The 17,190-nt window shown below is 38.4% G+C and overlaps 1 protein-coding gene across 1 annotated transcript; it reads left to right on the top strand.

Annotated features, from left to right (window-relative positions):
- The first annotated feature begins 2,734 nt into the window (after window positions 1–2,734).
- On the top strand, window positions 2,735–6,496 carry LOC124166037 (cuticle protein 19-like). Its single transcript, XM_046543622.1, has 3 exons — window positions 2,735–2,821; window positions 3,234–3,347; window positions 6,113–6,496. The coding sequence occupies exons 1-3, from the start codon at window positions 2,804–2,806 to the stop codon at window positions 6,344–6,346; spliced, it is 366 nt and encodes a 121-aa protein (XP_046399578.1). The 5' UTR covers window positions 2,735–2,803; the 3' UTR covers window positions 6,347–6,496.
- The last annotated feature ends 10,694 nt before the right edge of the window (window positions 6,497–17,190 follow it).

The following is a 17,190-nucleotide window of genomic DNA, read 5'->3' as shown; positions in this document are numbered from 1 at the left end:
AACCAGCTCTGGGTTATAAAGGGCTAAACATTTTTCATTGTACTCGTTTTTTTGTTTGTTTGTTTGTTTGTTTGTTTGTTTGTTTGTTTGTTTGTTTGCTTGTTTGTTTGTTTGTTCTCCTGGGCAAAACCTTGCAACTCAAATTTCCACAGCTTCCTGACTAGCTAGAGAGCTGAAATGTTCAGGATAGCTGGATGGCAGTGCAATTTTAATACACTTTTACCATGATTGGAACGGTATCTCAAGCAATATTCAGAAATAAAAATCAAATATGGAGATTCGTTCCAAAAATGGCCTCCAAAATCCAATGGAGGTACTGCAATCACAACAGGTGTAATGAAGTCTTTTCAGAACGTTGACAAGTAAAAGTGCGTTTTATAATAAAGTTAATACTTGTTGGTAAATATATATCTTCCTTGTCTCTTTGCGAAAGTGAATTTAATCCCATATGCGCACCAAGGTTTCCGCTGTTGATATTTGAAATTTTCTCCTGAACTTCATTGTACCTTTCTCATCAAAGATATTTGAATTTTTCAATAATTTGAGGGGCCATGGGCCACTATTTTCTTCTTTTCAATGCAACACGTTTTTTATTATATATATATATATATATATATATATATATATATATATATATATTTTATCTTCTAATATTATTTATTCATCTTTGAAAGGCAAGGCAGACATGAAACTTTCCAATTTTTTCATTAGTACCACCATTATCTCCAATGCAGCACTTGGACATGCCACCTACTGAACCGGCAGAAGATTTCAACTAAAACTCGAAGGACGGTTCACGCGAGAACGGAAGATGAAGAATATCTCACAGACAAAGAGAAGCAACCGGTCATGATCTTCCCCGTTCAAGTGAGAAGCTTTGTGAATCCGTCACCAAAGATCCAATCACCCCAATGGCAATCTTTGCCCTGAAGTCTTCCATCATTTAATTGGATCGATTATCGCCAGAATGGACAAAATCAAAGAGCTATACCAATTGACGATTGACTCACCTTCGAGAGGGATTCGTGTGCCTCGATGAGTTCATCAGAAAGCTGTTACCGCTTCACTGCTCACGGCTTTTCTCATCAAGCTGTGGCTTTCAAGATTTCTCTCCGCTGACTCGGACTCCAATTTTCAGAAGTCTTTGAGGAGGGGAAGTGGTTTTTCAAACGCACCTACAGAGGGAAGAAATGATGGTTGTGAGTGGCTAACTCTTCAGAAGAAGAGAGAATGAATAAATCCTCTCGAGCAAAAAAACATAAGTATCATCAAATGGATATAACTTCTCCACATTATAATTTAAAAGCATTGAACCATTACTCTGATTAAAAGTATTGAAGTGAAAGAGGGACATGACAAATCCTTCGACCCATCACTAGCATTACATGATTTAATGTAAACAGGGTGTCCTATTTATCTTGACCACCCGAAATAACTTTTGGTCCAGATGCAAATTCAAAAATGTGTCAAGCAAATGTTCATTAGCCGTCAGGGGAACATTAATCAGCATGATTGCCTTCCTTGTAGCTTTGTTATTTACAAAGATATGAACAGCGTTATGTCTTTTTTAAATGGCACCCTGTATTTTTTATTCGGCAATTCATTTCCTCCCCTATAACTCCTCCTGTTCATATCTTTGGAAATAACAAAGCTACAAGGAATGCAATCATGCTGATTAATGTTCCCCTGACGGCTAATGAACATTTGCTTGACACATTTTTGAATTTTTATTGGACAAAAAGTTATTTCGGGTGGTCAAGATAAATGGGACACCCTGCATTAAAAACGTCATTTTGGTTGGTACCTACGGGAGCGCATTTTTTAGCTAAATGTAAAGATGCAATATGCAATGTATTCATTTATGATCAGAGCATTTAATACTTTGCAACTGCTTAGAAGAATTCGTACAATGGCCTTTACCTATATTAGCAGATTCAAGCGACTCTAATCCACTAATACCCTACAACATCACATTACCATTTTATAGCATTTATGTATCACATATGAATAAAGGATAAATGAATTGAACTTGAGAATCCTTTCATGGGTGAGAATCTGGCCGAAAAATAGCAAAAATAATAAATCATCATTTTCAAGGTCTTTTTACGATGAATTTGTAATGGAGCACGTATATTCACAATAGAATTCTGATTTACAGAGTCGAATTCTAAGAAAATATGTAAATTCTACGATGCACAAAATCTTTATGAAATTTCTACTTCCTGGCCTCAGTCTACAGCCAAGGAGTCCAAAATTGTAGTAAACTTAACAAACAAGCTAGCCATTTAATGAGATGCCGAATATTTCGCGACGATAAACAGCAGAAACGGTTTTTACCATAGTAGTGAGCCCATTTTCGAAGTACACGGTACCAATACTTCTGTAGTGCTTTTGAAGGAAAATAAAAAGCCAATTGAGTTGGGCACGTTCAGTAAAACTGGTGCAATTTAAGCAATAATACGGAAGGGATTAGCAGACATCTCAGAGAGAAATTGTACCGATTGTTTCTAAATAAGGCCAAGGCTATCTATAATGATGCAGTGGTAATACGCATTCCAAAGCTTCCCATTTCCCAACTGCATTTCGTTCCGAGAACCAAGTTGTTAAGCACCGCTTATTATAAACTCCCAATTGCTCGGTTCAGCCACTGGTAAGTCCGTGTTATACGAAGCGTCAAGCCGCAGCCGGGATATATATAAGGGTCCGGACAACTCCGATACATCAGTCAACTGGACAGAGAGGACCAGCTAGGAACAATCAAAAGCATCTCCCGGTTTATTGAAGAATACTTCTCCGTGAAAAAATGGCATTATCGTCACAGGTGAGTCAATTCTATTCGATACGTCCTATCACAGATGGAAAGAGAAAACTAACAAAATGCAATTATTTCTTCTCATTTACTGAACCTGTCAGTCCACATCTCATTGCAACAGAAACAGCATTACAATTATAAAGCGTAGATAAAAATTAAGGCGCCCCCAGTTATGAATTCGACTGCATATAATCCGTATAAATATAACTTAACGAAAACCATCTAAAATGCAGGAAAAATATATATTTGTCTATGATTATCATAGTTCCCACTAATACCCAGTCTTCAGGCTTAAATAATCGCACAATAATTACATTATTGCACACTTAAGTTAAGGTAATAGGGTTAATTCGAAGAAAAATGATGCTTCGGTGTTTTACGACTTGGATTTTCACCTATATTGTTGTTATTTCCTCAAAAGGTCACCTCACTCCTGATCGCTTCGATGGCAATCTGCGCTTGCCTGGCATATCCCGGATACTCACAAGAAGACTATGAGGAGCACACGGACCATAGCCACGCAGTTGATTATCACGTAAGTAATGAAAAATATCCATTTCGGTCCACAATGATTCATATTTTACGACTGGCAGAGATAAATTAAGGAAATTTCAACTTGTTCAGCTAACAACATCGCAGAAATCCATGCGACATGAGGTCTTAAATTATTTCAGGGATTCAATAGTCCCATTCATTTAGGTCTCCTATCTATTCTCCTTATCTCTCACTCTCCTAATTATTCACTATGGATACCGAAGCTAGTAAAATGAGGATTTGAAAGCAGCCACACTCAGTATTACGAGCAGGGTTGGAATTTAAAAGGGTTATAGTTTCCAATTCATCCACGTCTACTTAGCACGCCTCAAACTGATTCATTAGGCGTATGGAGGGATATATTAGGACACCAGCAATTAACATATAATAGAATACTAAAAACTGCGGTGTGCTTTGAGAGAGAATTGAGTTCGTCCACTCGCATTAATTCACGTCCCTCATTGCTCGAGAGATAAAACAATTCCTATCCGTTCGACACCTTTAAGCCTGGATCACACCATCATATTTTCCCTTCCTCAAAGTGATCGCTCAAACGATAGTTTTTCAGGGAGCAAAACGGAGATCGCACGACCCATCATAATTTTCTGAATCACACGATCATTACCAAAGTCCCTTTTCCTATCCCTTATCCCGTCAGTATCCGTGATTACAATAGGGTGGTTTCCTATTATTTTTTTATTGCCTAAATCGAAAGATTATAACTCCTGGAGTAAGCATTTCACGCTTTTAGATTTTACAATGACGATATCTATTTTTAGCGATTAAATGAAAAGTGAAAATTTTCAAGCGCGCGAAAACGCGACGGCTAAGTATGAATGCTGGGAAGAGCCCGTGTGACGTCAGTCTGGTTCCCACTGTCCCCGTGTGAGGTGACCTTGGGGCGAGGCATGAGCGCTGATACAACGCAGGCTGCTACCAGGTAGCAGACTACCCTGCTAGCAGGTAGCGCTTAGCTTAAATAAGGATTATTAATACCTTATCAACCGAAGAAAACTTTCCGATTTTAGGCAGTTTTAATAGGTGATTATTAAGAGACGTTTCCCTGAGCTCTGTGCCTCATGCATGCATTGGTAATCTCAGACGATGTAAAACTCCTATCTACTCGTTTAAAAACTAGGTCCCTGTGACGTCACGTGGAGTGGCATCGCATGGGCGCCAATCTGGACTTTTCAAATGCGGTTAAAATTGACCATTGCCATTCGTCTGAACTGGGATTTCTAAAACCAAATAATTTGTATATTATGAATACACTAATGGTGGGTAAGGAATCGCAATTAATGTCTTTTGTTTTCTTTGATGAAGGAAACTACCCTATTTAAGTCCAGCACGTACTCGCTGAGTCTTGGGTGAATTCATACTCAATTCGTGAAAAAAAATACATCGCTCTCTAATTGCTCCCATAAGTTTTTGACGAGCCGCGCCGCTTTCTTTTGTAAACATCCTACCTATCTAGGCCACTCGAACGATTTCTTCGTCAAAAAATATCTCAGAGTGTTCACTCAAATACTAATTTGAACTTTCCGCGCCTTTCCAGATTTTCTAGGCTATTTCCAAATTTTCCTGGGTAATTGTCAACATTTACTGAATGGGATTCGTATGTTTATTAAAGATACCACGCTATCGAGTGTAGTAAAATAATAGCTTTATAGCATATTAAGTAAACTCAGAAGAAAATATGATTTCTAACTGTTATGTAGCACCACATAGATAGCATATTGGAAATGGGAAGTTAAACAATTTAATTTATACTGTGGAAAAGGATAAAAATAGCCATTTGAATTGAACAACAAATACCTTTGGCGTTTTAAAACCGTTTCGTAATTTTCCTAACGATCAGCGAGGTTAGAAGGAAACAGGTGAAAAGCTGGTCTCACCCTGCTAAATAGGAGTGAACGATAACTAATTAAATGTAAAGTTCAAGAAGAATAAATGGACATTTTGAAAGAAAAATGAAAAAAAGGAGTGGAATGGCCTGCCTGAATATATATTTTAAGATCTTCTCCGCAAATTGCTGAACTTTTTGAGAGTAAGCGTTCACCCATTCTTGATTGATGTCAATGTGGTTGATTAGGGGAGTGAAAATTGAATTACTTGGCTCAAAGATCACGTTTTATTTGTATGGTATTCGAATTAATGCCTTTTTCTCTAATTACACTAATATGAGAGAGTGTATTTTTTGTGTAAATGGTGAATTCTCTGTCCCTTTACTTATTCCTTGTATTGGTAAAATTTTCATTCATTTATTTTAAATCTCCTGCAACCATCAGACAAATAGCCTACTGGTGGAAATATTTAGAGATTAATAACTAAGTCAATAACTTTCTATGCACAATGAAATCCACTGGATTACCCCGACTTCCCAAATTCTTCAAAAGAGTAACCAAAGAGTAGTTATGAATAGTAGTGAGCGCGAGAGTCACCATACCTGTACACCATTTACAGGAATTCCAAGTTTACATTTGTACGGAAGGAATAAAAAGATCATTCGTATATTAATAGCATGTAATTAAAGAAGAAATAAATATTGGGTACTTTCTGATTATGAACTATCTTTGGGAATACTTTTCGTTTTACAAAAATATGTAGTTGAATAATTTTATTTTGAAATTAGTCACAGACATAATTTGATTTGACATAATTTTATAACTTCCGGGAGTACATTCCAATACCTTGATATTGTAACTATTTAGGGCTTATGATACACTTATTTGGCTTACGACTGATTTACTCTGTCTCGAATTACAGGCACATCCAAAGTATCAATACAACTATGACGTGAACGACCCACACACGGGAGATAGAAAGAGCCAATGGGAAGAGAGGGACGGAGACGTCGTCAAGGGAACGTACAGCGTGCACGAGGCCGACGGAACAGTTCGCATCGTTGAGTACCAGGCGGACAAACACAATGGATTCAACGCGGTTGTGCACAGATCAGGGGTGGCAACCCACGAACAGCACTCGGGGTACCACCATTAAATAACTAATACCCACCAGCTAAACGACCTAGTGTTAGTCACCCGTTTACCATCGAGTTGTATGGCAACGTTGATATATTTGTTGATTTATTTTATCTAGCAATTTTATACAAGCATGTATGATTGAAAATAAAACTACCCTAAAAATAAATTTCACTGTCTTCAAATCATTTTCATTGATAAGGATGTCCACTTTTATACATTTACGGAGGTAAGACTTGGCCAAATAAGGTTCACGTACAAGTATATTATTAGCTAGTGCAAGTAACACCGTCACAGCATCAATCACTCTTTCAGCATTGATTTTAAGTATAAAGTTGGTATGTTTTAGTTATTCGCTATTGCAATTTTAAATAAATTTAGAGTGAAAAATAAATTTGCTTTCTCTGTTGCCATTTTCCCAATTATTTCATGCGTATTCATGCGTTTCTCAGGTAAACAATTTTTTTTTCTTTTCCTTTTCACACAAACAACAGTGCAAACACATGCGCCAATTAACTTTAATATTTTGAAAACTGGCCGTTTGAGGTGAGTCTTTGACTCACCGGTAAAGCTTTTGAAACGCACCTTCGTCGGCGCGGGCATTTGTCGTGAGTAAAATTTGCTTGAAAAAAAAGAACGCCCATTATCGTTACATCATTTGCATGGAGTGAAAAACGATTAATATGTACGATCAAAATGGTCACAGGGATATTTATACATTTTGAATTGAATGCAAAAATCATGAATCATGCAAAAATGTAATTCTTAGGCTATTTTAGAATTGGAATTAAAATGACACCGAATATCGTTCAATTGTTTTTATGAAGGATTTACACCATTGATTGCATATAGAGATGAGGTAAAGATTGAGGTAGGCTGATTTGGAAATAGTTTTCGAGAATTGATGACAGCTCAGCATATTTACGAGGTTTGGCTAGGAAGTAATGCACCACAATTTTTTTCTCAGCCGACAACGATGGTGCGGATTCGATACGTTACGTATGCATCATCTTAAGTTTCATAAATGCACACGCCAACTTTCTGGCTGTTCCGACTGATAGCGTAGCTTTAGAACCGTTTCAAAATGGCGTCTGTAAGTTGTATACGTAACAAGCAGCGTGTCGTCATTGAATTTCTCACTACAGAGAAAGAAACTGTGGGAAATATTCACAAACGTTTGTTCAAAGCCTATGGATCATCTGCTGTGAAGAGGAGTACAGTTAGTCCCTGGGCTTAGAGGACAAGAACATCAGAAGGCGGTTCGGTGTAGCTCGAAGATTTGCAACTGTTGGGGAGATCATACACGACAGTCACACCTGAAATGATCCGGGGAGATGATGTTGCCATTTGCGAATAAAGGCGCATTACGACTCGGCAGTTGGCACTAAATCTGTTCATCAGCAGAGGAATTTAATGCTTCCAGCGACCTCGGCACCATACAAGTCCAGGAGATGTTTTGCTTCAACGCGATAACGCTCGGTCCCACACAAGTTTGAGGACTGCTGAACACATGGAAAAACAGGGTTGGACAGAGCTATGCCATCCTCTCTACAGCCCTGACCTGACTCCCTCATACTTCCACTTGCTTGGAACATTAAAGCCGTGTCCCAATTGGCCATTTGGCTATGCCAATTCCAGAATTTAGATATGACGCCATCTTGGAGGATGTCCCAACTCGTTAGCCAGCATAAGGGAGGGAATTTAGGTAGCTAACGCGGCCGCCAGATTTAGGCATCGACGAGTGCATCCTTCGCCCCACTTTTCCCATGATTCAAAGCGTCTTGAGGAGAAAGGGCATCATGGCTGTCAACAAGGGATGGTACTTGTTTGCAAGTAGTGTTGATATTTTGAGATTTGTTCGAATAATTATTAATTTTTATTTTGTTTATAATAATGAAATTGCGTTAATGGAAGTGTAAGAATTACGGAGAAATTAGTTAAAGAAAAGGCGGCGTTAATTTTAATGCTAATTAATGTTTATATGCTTCTTATGTAGGTATGTATATGTTATTTTATAACTTTTTATACCGATCACATGTTATCTTTTGCTGCCGTTTACTTTTTTAACGTGTTAAATAATGCTTATTGATGTTTATATACTTCTAACATATACTTAATTATGTAACACTATGTCCAAATTCTTATTTATGTAACACTTTTTTGTACATTAGGTTAACACCCGTAAGAATAAACAATTATTATTATATGTTATTGGACAAAGTCCCGAAATTGGAATCGTAATAAGTAACAAAAATTAAAATCTATAGTGATTATAAGATGATACCGAAACCTGATTTATGTACGTAAACCATACTTAAAATAAATTTTGAAAATAATTCCCAAGTCAGACGGTAACCGTTTGAATAGACTAAATAGATCTGTTCTTAATAATACAAAACTAGAAATTAAATTGCTAAAATATAAGGAATTCGAAAAAGTGCTTGGTTGAGAGACGATTTAAATACTACAAACCAATTAAAAGGAATATACGCTAACATTTCGCCACAAACTTAGCTAAAACCTCATTAACAAATCCATACGGAACTAAAAATACGAATTTGAAAGTATACCCCTACTTTACTATTACGAAAAGGTTGTCTAAGATACTAAAATTATGATTAAATACTCTTCTCCGACATCTAATTCTCAAAATCACTTGTGACATCACATTTTAACAATTTAGGGTGGGTTTTGTTCATCATTTGTTCAAATCATTCCGATTATCTCTTGTTTTGCATTGGCCTAGTGCCCAGTAGATGGCAGCACCTGCGTAAGGATGTCCCAATTCATGCTTCCTTGTGGTTGGCTGCCCAGAATCTGGCTGGCTAAATACATGATGGCTAATGGCTAACGAGTTGGGACACGGCTTAACCCTTTCACTGCTGTTCAATCTCTGAAAACCTTCTCCTCACGTGCGGAAAAATGTTAAAATGCGTTTCGTGGTGCCATGGAGCAGGTACTTCCAGGATGGGCGTGGTACACCCTCATAGGGACGCTAATCGGGGACCCTTTCCTCGACGAGCTCACCCTTGCTGGCCCGTATCTTGGACCCTCCGAGCGGGGGACCTCCTTCCCGAAAAGTGACCGCTCTGACTGCAAGTTGAAAATCAACCAATCAATCCGATCATCAAAAAATGATTGTTTTCGTCGCACTTCTGCCTATCAAGCAATCAAGTACGTCTTTGAACCGTGTTTCTGCGATGAAAAATAACGATTTTATTTACTTTGCTAAAAAAGTGGCTGTGGACCACCGGAAATTGGCCATTTTAGCTATAACCAAATTGTTATTTCTCATCGCAGAAACACGGTTCAAAGACGTACTTGATCGCCTGATTGGAGTACGATGCAAAAAATCATTTTTTGATGATCGCATTGATTGATAGACTTTCAAAAAGCAGTCAGAGCGGTCACTTTTGGGGAAGGAGGCCCCCCACTCGGAGGGTCGAAGAGAGGGTACAGCGAGGTTTAGCTTGTCGAGTCAAAGGTCCCGAATTACATCTACATCTACATAATACCCTGCGAGCCACCTCTAGGGTGTTTGGCAGGGGGGTGATCAATCACCAGCATGCAGCATGCATTTGGACTCCCACATGCACACCACACCGTCCAAAAAACGTCTCGTATACTAACAAACTATACTATATATGCTGTTAGAAATAATATTGAATTAAGAAACATGCATTAATTTTTACATATGTTAGTAGGCTACACTACAAGTCATGCAATCTATTACGAGTTCTATTGCTGCCGTTATAATCTCTTATTGATCGTGGAAAAATTAGGGATCCTTCGAAGTGCTTCGACGAAATCTCACGGCAGGGAGGATGAAAAAGTACGTTCACAGCAGCCTGCCGTGCGAACGTACCAGGTTCACAGCAGTGAGAGGGTTAAAGGATGCCATTCGTGGAAGAAATTTTGATGACGGCGAGGAGGTGAATTTCACTGAGTGAAGAAATGGCTCCGTGGCCAGGAGAAGGATTGGTACCAACAGGGTATGCACGCCCTAGCTTCACTCTGGATGACGGCCACAGGAATGGACGGATGTTACGTGGAAAAAATAGGGTGTGTAGCTGAAACATCATTCTTTCCTGTGCATAATTCTCATTATGTGCAATAAATAAATGTCGAAAAAAAATATGGTGCATTATTTCTGGGCAATCCGCAACCTCGTAATAACTGATCCTTCAAAATTCCGATCGCTTTCAATGCAATGTTACTATTATCCTCCTTAAAAGCCATCGTGACTAATAGGACTCAATATTTTCCAAGTTTAGGATGACTATTAGACTAGCCTTGTGGATATGAATGCAATATAGGTTTCAGCAACATCATTACAGGTGTTTTTCGCGATTTAATGAGCCAATATGCTTTCCTTTCCTCCAACCCCATAATGCTAAGGTGCACGGCTTGGTCGCAAAGACATTACACATGGAAAAATTTTATAATTTGAACTAATGCATGCATCTCCAGAGAAAGCAAATATAGGATAATCGTCGAACAAATCAAAAAATCGATAGAATGCTAGATTATCAATAACAATCTAGCATTTTATTCTAAGTTAATATTTAATCTAAGTTTTATTACTTCCCAAAACAGAAAAGCAATCTTCAGAAATAATTTACAGGCTCTATATCCATTAAATTTTTACCTCACTATTTACATCGTTACTTCCCCAGTGGAGTAGGTACTAGTAAGAAGTTGGCCCTTGGTCAGGAAGAGATCACAACGGAAGTCAATTGAAATAGAGGCTAAGATTTCTTCCGTCATTAATCTTCCCATCATAACTCACATTCCAAGGCACATCTCCATTCGGAGACCCACTCTTTCTCGAGTCCCTTCCAGCCAGATAGTGGCGCACCCTTCCTTTCGACCGGAGAACTATTCCTCATCTTCTGACCCCCTTATCTCATTACATTCATCATCTTTCCTAAATCCTCCCGGAGTCACAAAAAAATATTAAAAAACTCGCCCAGAACCATTCCTTCCGCTGAGAGTTATGTGAAGGGGAAAGAAAAAATTCCCGTGAGAGAAAAAAATCGGATAGTTTTGAAGGAAGACCAAGAAGGTGGAAGAAGAAAAAATTGGGAGGATGTGATGGAAAAGGAGGAATGTGCACACGCTGAATAGGTTCCCGAAGCTGCACAGCGAACCGCAGGCCATTTTTGTCCTACCGGAATTGAATTTTTTTATATCTCGTTAAAGTTAGATCCTACTGCGTTCTTATAATGAGTGGTGGGCTACCGAATAATAACAACTTTCTGAAAATATCTTAGAAGGTAGCAATTTTTGTCATAAGATGTCTGCGATGTAGACTAACGGTGGTTGAAGTTAGGCTTGAGTACTTTCTGTAAATATTAGTTGCCGGCGGCATGCGGGCGAAATTTTTGCTGCGTTAGGCGACCACGTCGTACTCCTCTACAATACGAATCCATTCTAGGAATCCATTTTTTTTTTCAATTCCATTGTCCGAGTGATTCTTAACTCAAATATTATTCTTCGAAAAACATCTTGTATGTAACTTACGTAGTCGGATGAGGTCAAATTATTTGCATAGCAATTTCCTGAGGGAATATTTACTCATTCCAAAAATAAAGGAAGTGGAAACAGAACACCATAAAAAAATAAGAAAGGATAGTAAAGTTTGCGAAATTCCAGAATAGACTGTGCCGATATCTACAACCTACATACCTTGTGAACCAATAACAATACTTACCATGCTTCGTGTCAAAAGATATATTATTATTTTTTCAGTTATTTTTTATGAAGCCTTGAACCTAAAACATTCTCAGGTTAAGAGAAGTGGAAAAAATGGGACAGAAAACATAAATAAACGCACAAAATGTTAGTGTTGGAATTGATAGATATCCAAAACCCTTGGAAATGTGTTAAACTGGCCAGAAGTCGAAGTATGGACATTCGTATCTCAAGTCTAATAATATAATGCTATGGTCTATCGGATAATATTTCATCTCATTCAGATGACCTATTACTTTGCAGAATTTGAAGGACGATAACTCATTACTTCCAGATTTACAATATGAAACCTCACTATGTCATCAATTTTAAATAACTCTTAGGAACAGACGAAAAGATTTATTAATTATCATCTAAGTTTCATCACATCCATGAAGCGACCCATTCCTGAAGTTTGTCCATGTGATGAAGATTGGTGAAAACCTTGAAAAAGTTCCCGCGTTTATTTTTATCATTCTTTCGGTACTGTATCATTACTGCATAGCATTTTTTTACTTTATATTATTAGTATTCTACCGATTAAGGTAGGTTTTCATGGAGTATTCAAGAAGTGAGCTGGGAGCCTCCCTTTCCTTCCAGCACTACCTTCTTTAATTCACTGTAAGGCCTACTCTCTTTCAATCTATCTAAAAATCCTATTCCCTAACATTCGTTTCCCTAACATTCTACCCTCTAACACCATTTTCAACATCCCCTCACCGCTAAGCACTAACTCCATCCATACCTTCTGTCTCCTCCGTATCTCATCTAAATTTTTTTACTTATAGCGAATTAATACTTCGTGATATCAATGTGCAGGAGGTCATTTACCTGCCAGAGCTCGCTAGCTCCAGGTACGTACTTAATGATTGCGGCTACTCCAACATGGCTGGCGCGTTAAAGTTCCTCGTTGAATCACCTCAGTCGCACTTAATTTGAATTCGTTATGCCGGCCATCAAGAAACCTGTTTACGGAACGTCTATTCCGCCTGCTGTAAGCCATTATTATAGTTTGAATGGCCCGCGTAAAGGGCCCATGTCGTTGCCCGCCGCAGCTGCCTGTAGCTGGGGTTCTAAAAAAATCGACCGTTTTTGAGTCGGCCGTCCCTCAACGTAATTGGGTGTCTCTCGCTCGTCTAAGTAAGCGTCGGAACATGAAGCTGCCCACCCGGTGTAGGCGAAAGGACCCCGCGCCCCCAGGCACTCGGTAATTAGTCCACTTTGCTCGCCTCGGGTCTAAAATAATCGTGCAACGCGAGTGCTTTGCAGCTTCGAAAGCGGTTATGTAAGCGCTTTAAGCGTTACCCTTGGTTCGTTTGATGACGGAAGCGAGAAGGATTGCGTTCGACCGTTGCTTCCTGGGTGCTCGACCGAACGAAGAGTACCTACCTGGAACCTCCGCTGCGTTTTAGTGGCGCCTCCATCGTTGTCGTGAGCTGGTCATGGGCGGAACCTCTCCACTCTCACGCCTTGTGCTTCTATTTACCTAAGAGTTTTCTATCCCACTTTACATGATAATGCACTGTGATCGTGGCTGTATCAATAAATACCAAATCAATTACTTCACATAAATCTGTTTCTACAAGCAATGACACTTCTTCACAGGGGTGCCGCCATGTAAAAAATATTGGCGGGGCCATATTGCGGGTCTTGCCCTGGGAAATTTTATAAATAGTGAGTGAAAAGTTTTTTTTTAGCGTTTTAGAAGAGTCATAGGATCAACTTTAGAAACCTGTAAACTCGCCTCTTGCTAACTCGACACTCCGGGGAAAATCGACAAGCCAGACACATCTTTTCCTCCCCCCATAACGAATTTACGAGGGGGCACAGGCCCCCTCAAGCCTCATGGAGCCGGCGCCACCGCTTTTTCATTTATGTTAACAATGAAAGCAACTGACGCAGGCGAGATACAGCGGACCTACATACAGATATAATGATGAAAGAGAGATGGCGATTTTCCACAAATTTATTTGACAATTTAAGACAAGTAATTTTAAACTATACAATAAGGGGTGACAACTATACAATAAGGGGTACCTATATATTCAATAATTATTTAAGTATGTCCTAATGTAATATAAATTTGAATGTAAATGGAATAAATTTATATATTATTATTATTAGTAGTAGTAGTAGTAGTAGTATCGACCGTCAAGCCATTCATTAGTACCTGAGAAAGACCTGACGATCGAAATTCGTCTTACCATTGGCGTACCCAGCGAGGGGCAGGAGGGGGCAGCTGCCTCCCCCTAGAAGTAAAAATAGCAAATGCCTTTTAGGATAATAGGTAATATTTTGTCAAGCAAATAATTTTATAAACTAATAAAGAACTGTAACAGTTTCCTTATAATGTTGATTTCATTCACCTTTTCCATTCTTAAATCTTACCTACAACTTGAACAACCATGGCTTGCTTTTCATCCTGGGTACGCCCTTGCGTCTTACATTATCAAATAAATTTGTGTAAAAATTGCCATTTCTCTTTTTTCATTAAATGTAAACAATGGATGCGTTACTGGGGAAAAACATTGTTCCCATCATACAAACTTTTTCGTAAGAGTGATGTTTACAAAATTACAAATTTTTACAAATTATTAATTCAAGCATTGAAGATTTTCACTCTAATATTTGTTTCTAATAATTCCCCTTTATGGAGTATCGTAGGCCGATCTTATCGCATGCGTTAAAATAATACTGAACTACAAACTATGAAATGACGATCACCATGAGCCACGCTGAGGCCTGATCAACACTTTCCAGCGCGCCCAATTGAAATGTATTTGAAAAGAGAAAATGCACATAATTAGAAAGTTAGAAGAGTGCTTCTAGAAATGCATCAATGACCGTTAAAGATCGCGGCAATCGATCACTTTAATGGCAAAATAACAACACTTATATAAGTAGAAGACACAATGTCACAGTGGAAAACTCTTCTAATCTATTTAAATGAAGGAGGAAGATCTTAATTCCTTACCAACTCCTGGATGTACATTTTCTCGTCTTCACTTGGGGTTAGAGTATCGCCACTCCATTTTATTACGTTCAGAATAGTTTAGTGCCTCGGGTTAGTAGTACGGGTCCAGCGTATCATCTATAGCAATAATTTTACGATCTTACTGCGATATACAACGCAATACATTTTTATGGTGCTGTCAAAAACGGAAAATCACAAATATGTAGATCTTGTTGGTCAACTGCAATTTTCTAGGCTAGCTGTTCGGGGAAAGAACATATTTCACGCATCCTAGGTCAAAGATATTTGTCGCTTCGTAGAATAACCTCACGGAACAACTTAATGTATAAGTTTACTGGGTAATTACTATGTAGAATTAGCTTCTAGTATGAAATTATTTGTTCAGTGAAGTTTATTAAAAAATTACTGCCGACAAACTTTGCATATATTACCCACAGTATTTACACGGACTCTTGTTCCTATTCATCTCGTTTCACGGCAGACATGCCAGTCATAAAATGTCGAAATTGTCCGAGAGCAAGTGCGTCGCCGAGGCTCCCTGATGATAGAAGTAGAGGAATGAGCTTCATTTTTGCCAATAGAAGATGAATTTCAGTGATAACAGTTGAGATATAGAGTAAAGACTTCTAAACAACGTAATGAATTTTGAAACAAGGAAGGAATGATTGCTCTTATTTTCATATAACTTGTTATCTAATCAGACTCAGAACTGAAAGAATTCGTTTTACATTTAGAAGGAAACATTTAGAACATCACGTACGACGTGATGACTTCCTCAAGTTTGGTTATTGAGTTTTCCCAATATTTTTATGCTATTTTTTATATAAAAGCTTGTAATTTAATACTATATTTCTTAAATTTGGGTAAAAAATAGGAATTGAATAATGTGAGCCGATATATTGTGTTTTGGCCTCATAACAATACTTCAACTCATCCGATCAGTTTATACATTCACTTATATTATTCTTATTTTTCTTTATTCCCATCCAATATCTTACTGAATAAAGGCGATTGATTTTTACTGGGAATAACGCACCTTTTGGTGACACTCCAGCTGTTGAGTAGCCCTTGTGACCTAATTCTTTAAAAATACTCGCCCCCGGGTTAACTGCAAGGAAGCATTGAAATTAGGGTGCAGAAACTTAAATTCAGCCACTCTAGGGTACATTCAAACCCTTGGAATACTTCAGAAAGGTTCTCCTACTCGGCACATCCATTCGTTTTCCCAAAGCCGCACCTTCCCCTTCCAAATATACCTCTTATTTCCAACGGCTTTCAAGACCTTATTTGCGTAATGCGAACTCCTTAGATAAGCCATTCTTGTTTCGCATTCGAAGAGGCCATTGAATGCGTAGCATTAGACTCCCCCTGCGATGATTATACATTATTCATGCAATATTCGTCTCCCGAGAATTTTTTTGTATTGTCGGGAATAAGACGGCGCCACCTCTGCTTTTTTATCATCTTCGAGGAAACTTAAATGAAGAGGTGCGCAAAATGCTCTTCTTCAAAATTATGCGCGTTTATTGAAATATGATAATGCACGGCCAGATGCAAATCTACTACGGATTCGAAACCGGAAATGACACTTCTTCGCCTTCATTTCGAGTGATTGTGTGAGAGCTGGAATCATCAAACTCGCTTATATACCTTCCGGAAAAAGGAACGAGAGAGAAGGAGTGGATAAAATGTGGAGTGGATTTGCAAGTGAAATTTAATTTTCCGAGACTCATTGTGTTTTTTTATTACTACGATGTAATTTATGGCGTTTGAATTTTTTTTTTTGATAAACTTTGAACTTTGAAGCCTTTTTCCTTTGATGCATATAAATGGGCAAATACCTTTTCGCTCGATCATTGCCTCAAAGAGTGGTGCTCGTGAATGCAAAGCTATGGTGTAACACCCCGGCATGATATGACTGAAAGGTTAAGTGAAATTAGTATTTCCTGCATCGGCGGAAGGGATGTCGTAGAAAAGGCCGTCAAGAGAGAAAAATGATATAATGTTCGGGAGAGCGGCTGCCGGGAAGGAGCAATTGGATATTTTTATTTTCTCGCCGGGAAATAACCCGTACAATTTTCTCTTTGAAGTCGATGGAAATTAGTTCCCATTGCGAAGGCAGTGAGCCGTAATCCTTCGAAAGCAGTTGGTCGCCT

This window comes from Ischnura elegans, chromosome 9 (assembly GCF_921293095.1).
Source record: "Ischnura elegans chromosome 9, ioIscEleg1.1, whole genome shotgun sequence".
NCBI classification, from domain to species: Eukaryota; Metazoa; Arthropoda; class Insecta; order Odonata; family Coenagrionidae; genus Ischnura; species Ischnura elegans.
The sequence above is the reverse complement of the archived record's forward strand: the minus strand, read 5'-3'. Positions and strand labels throughout refer to the sequence as shown.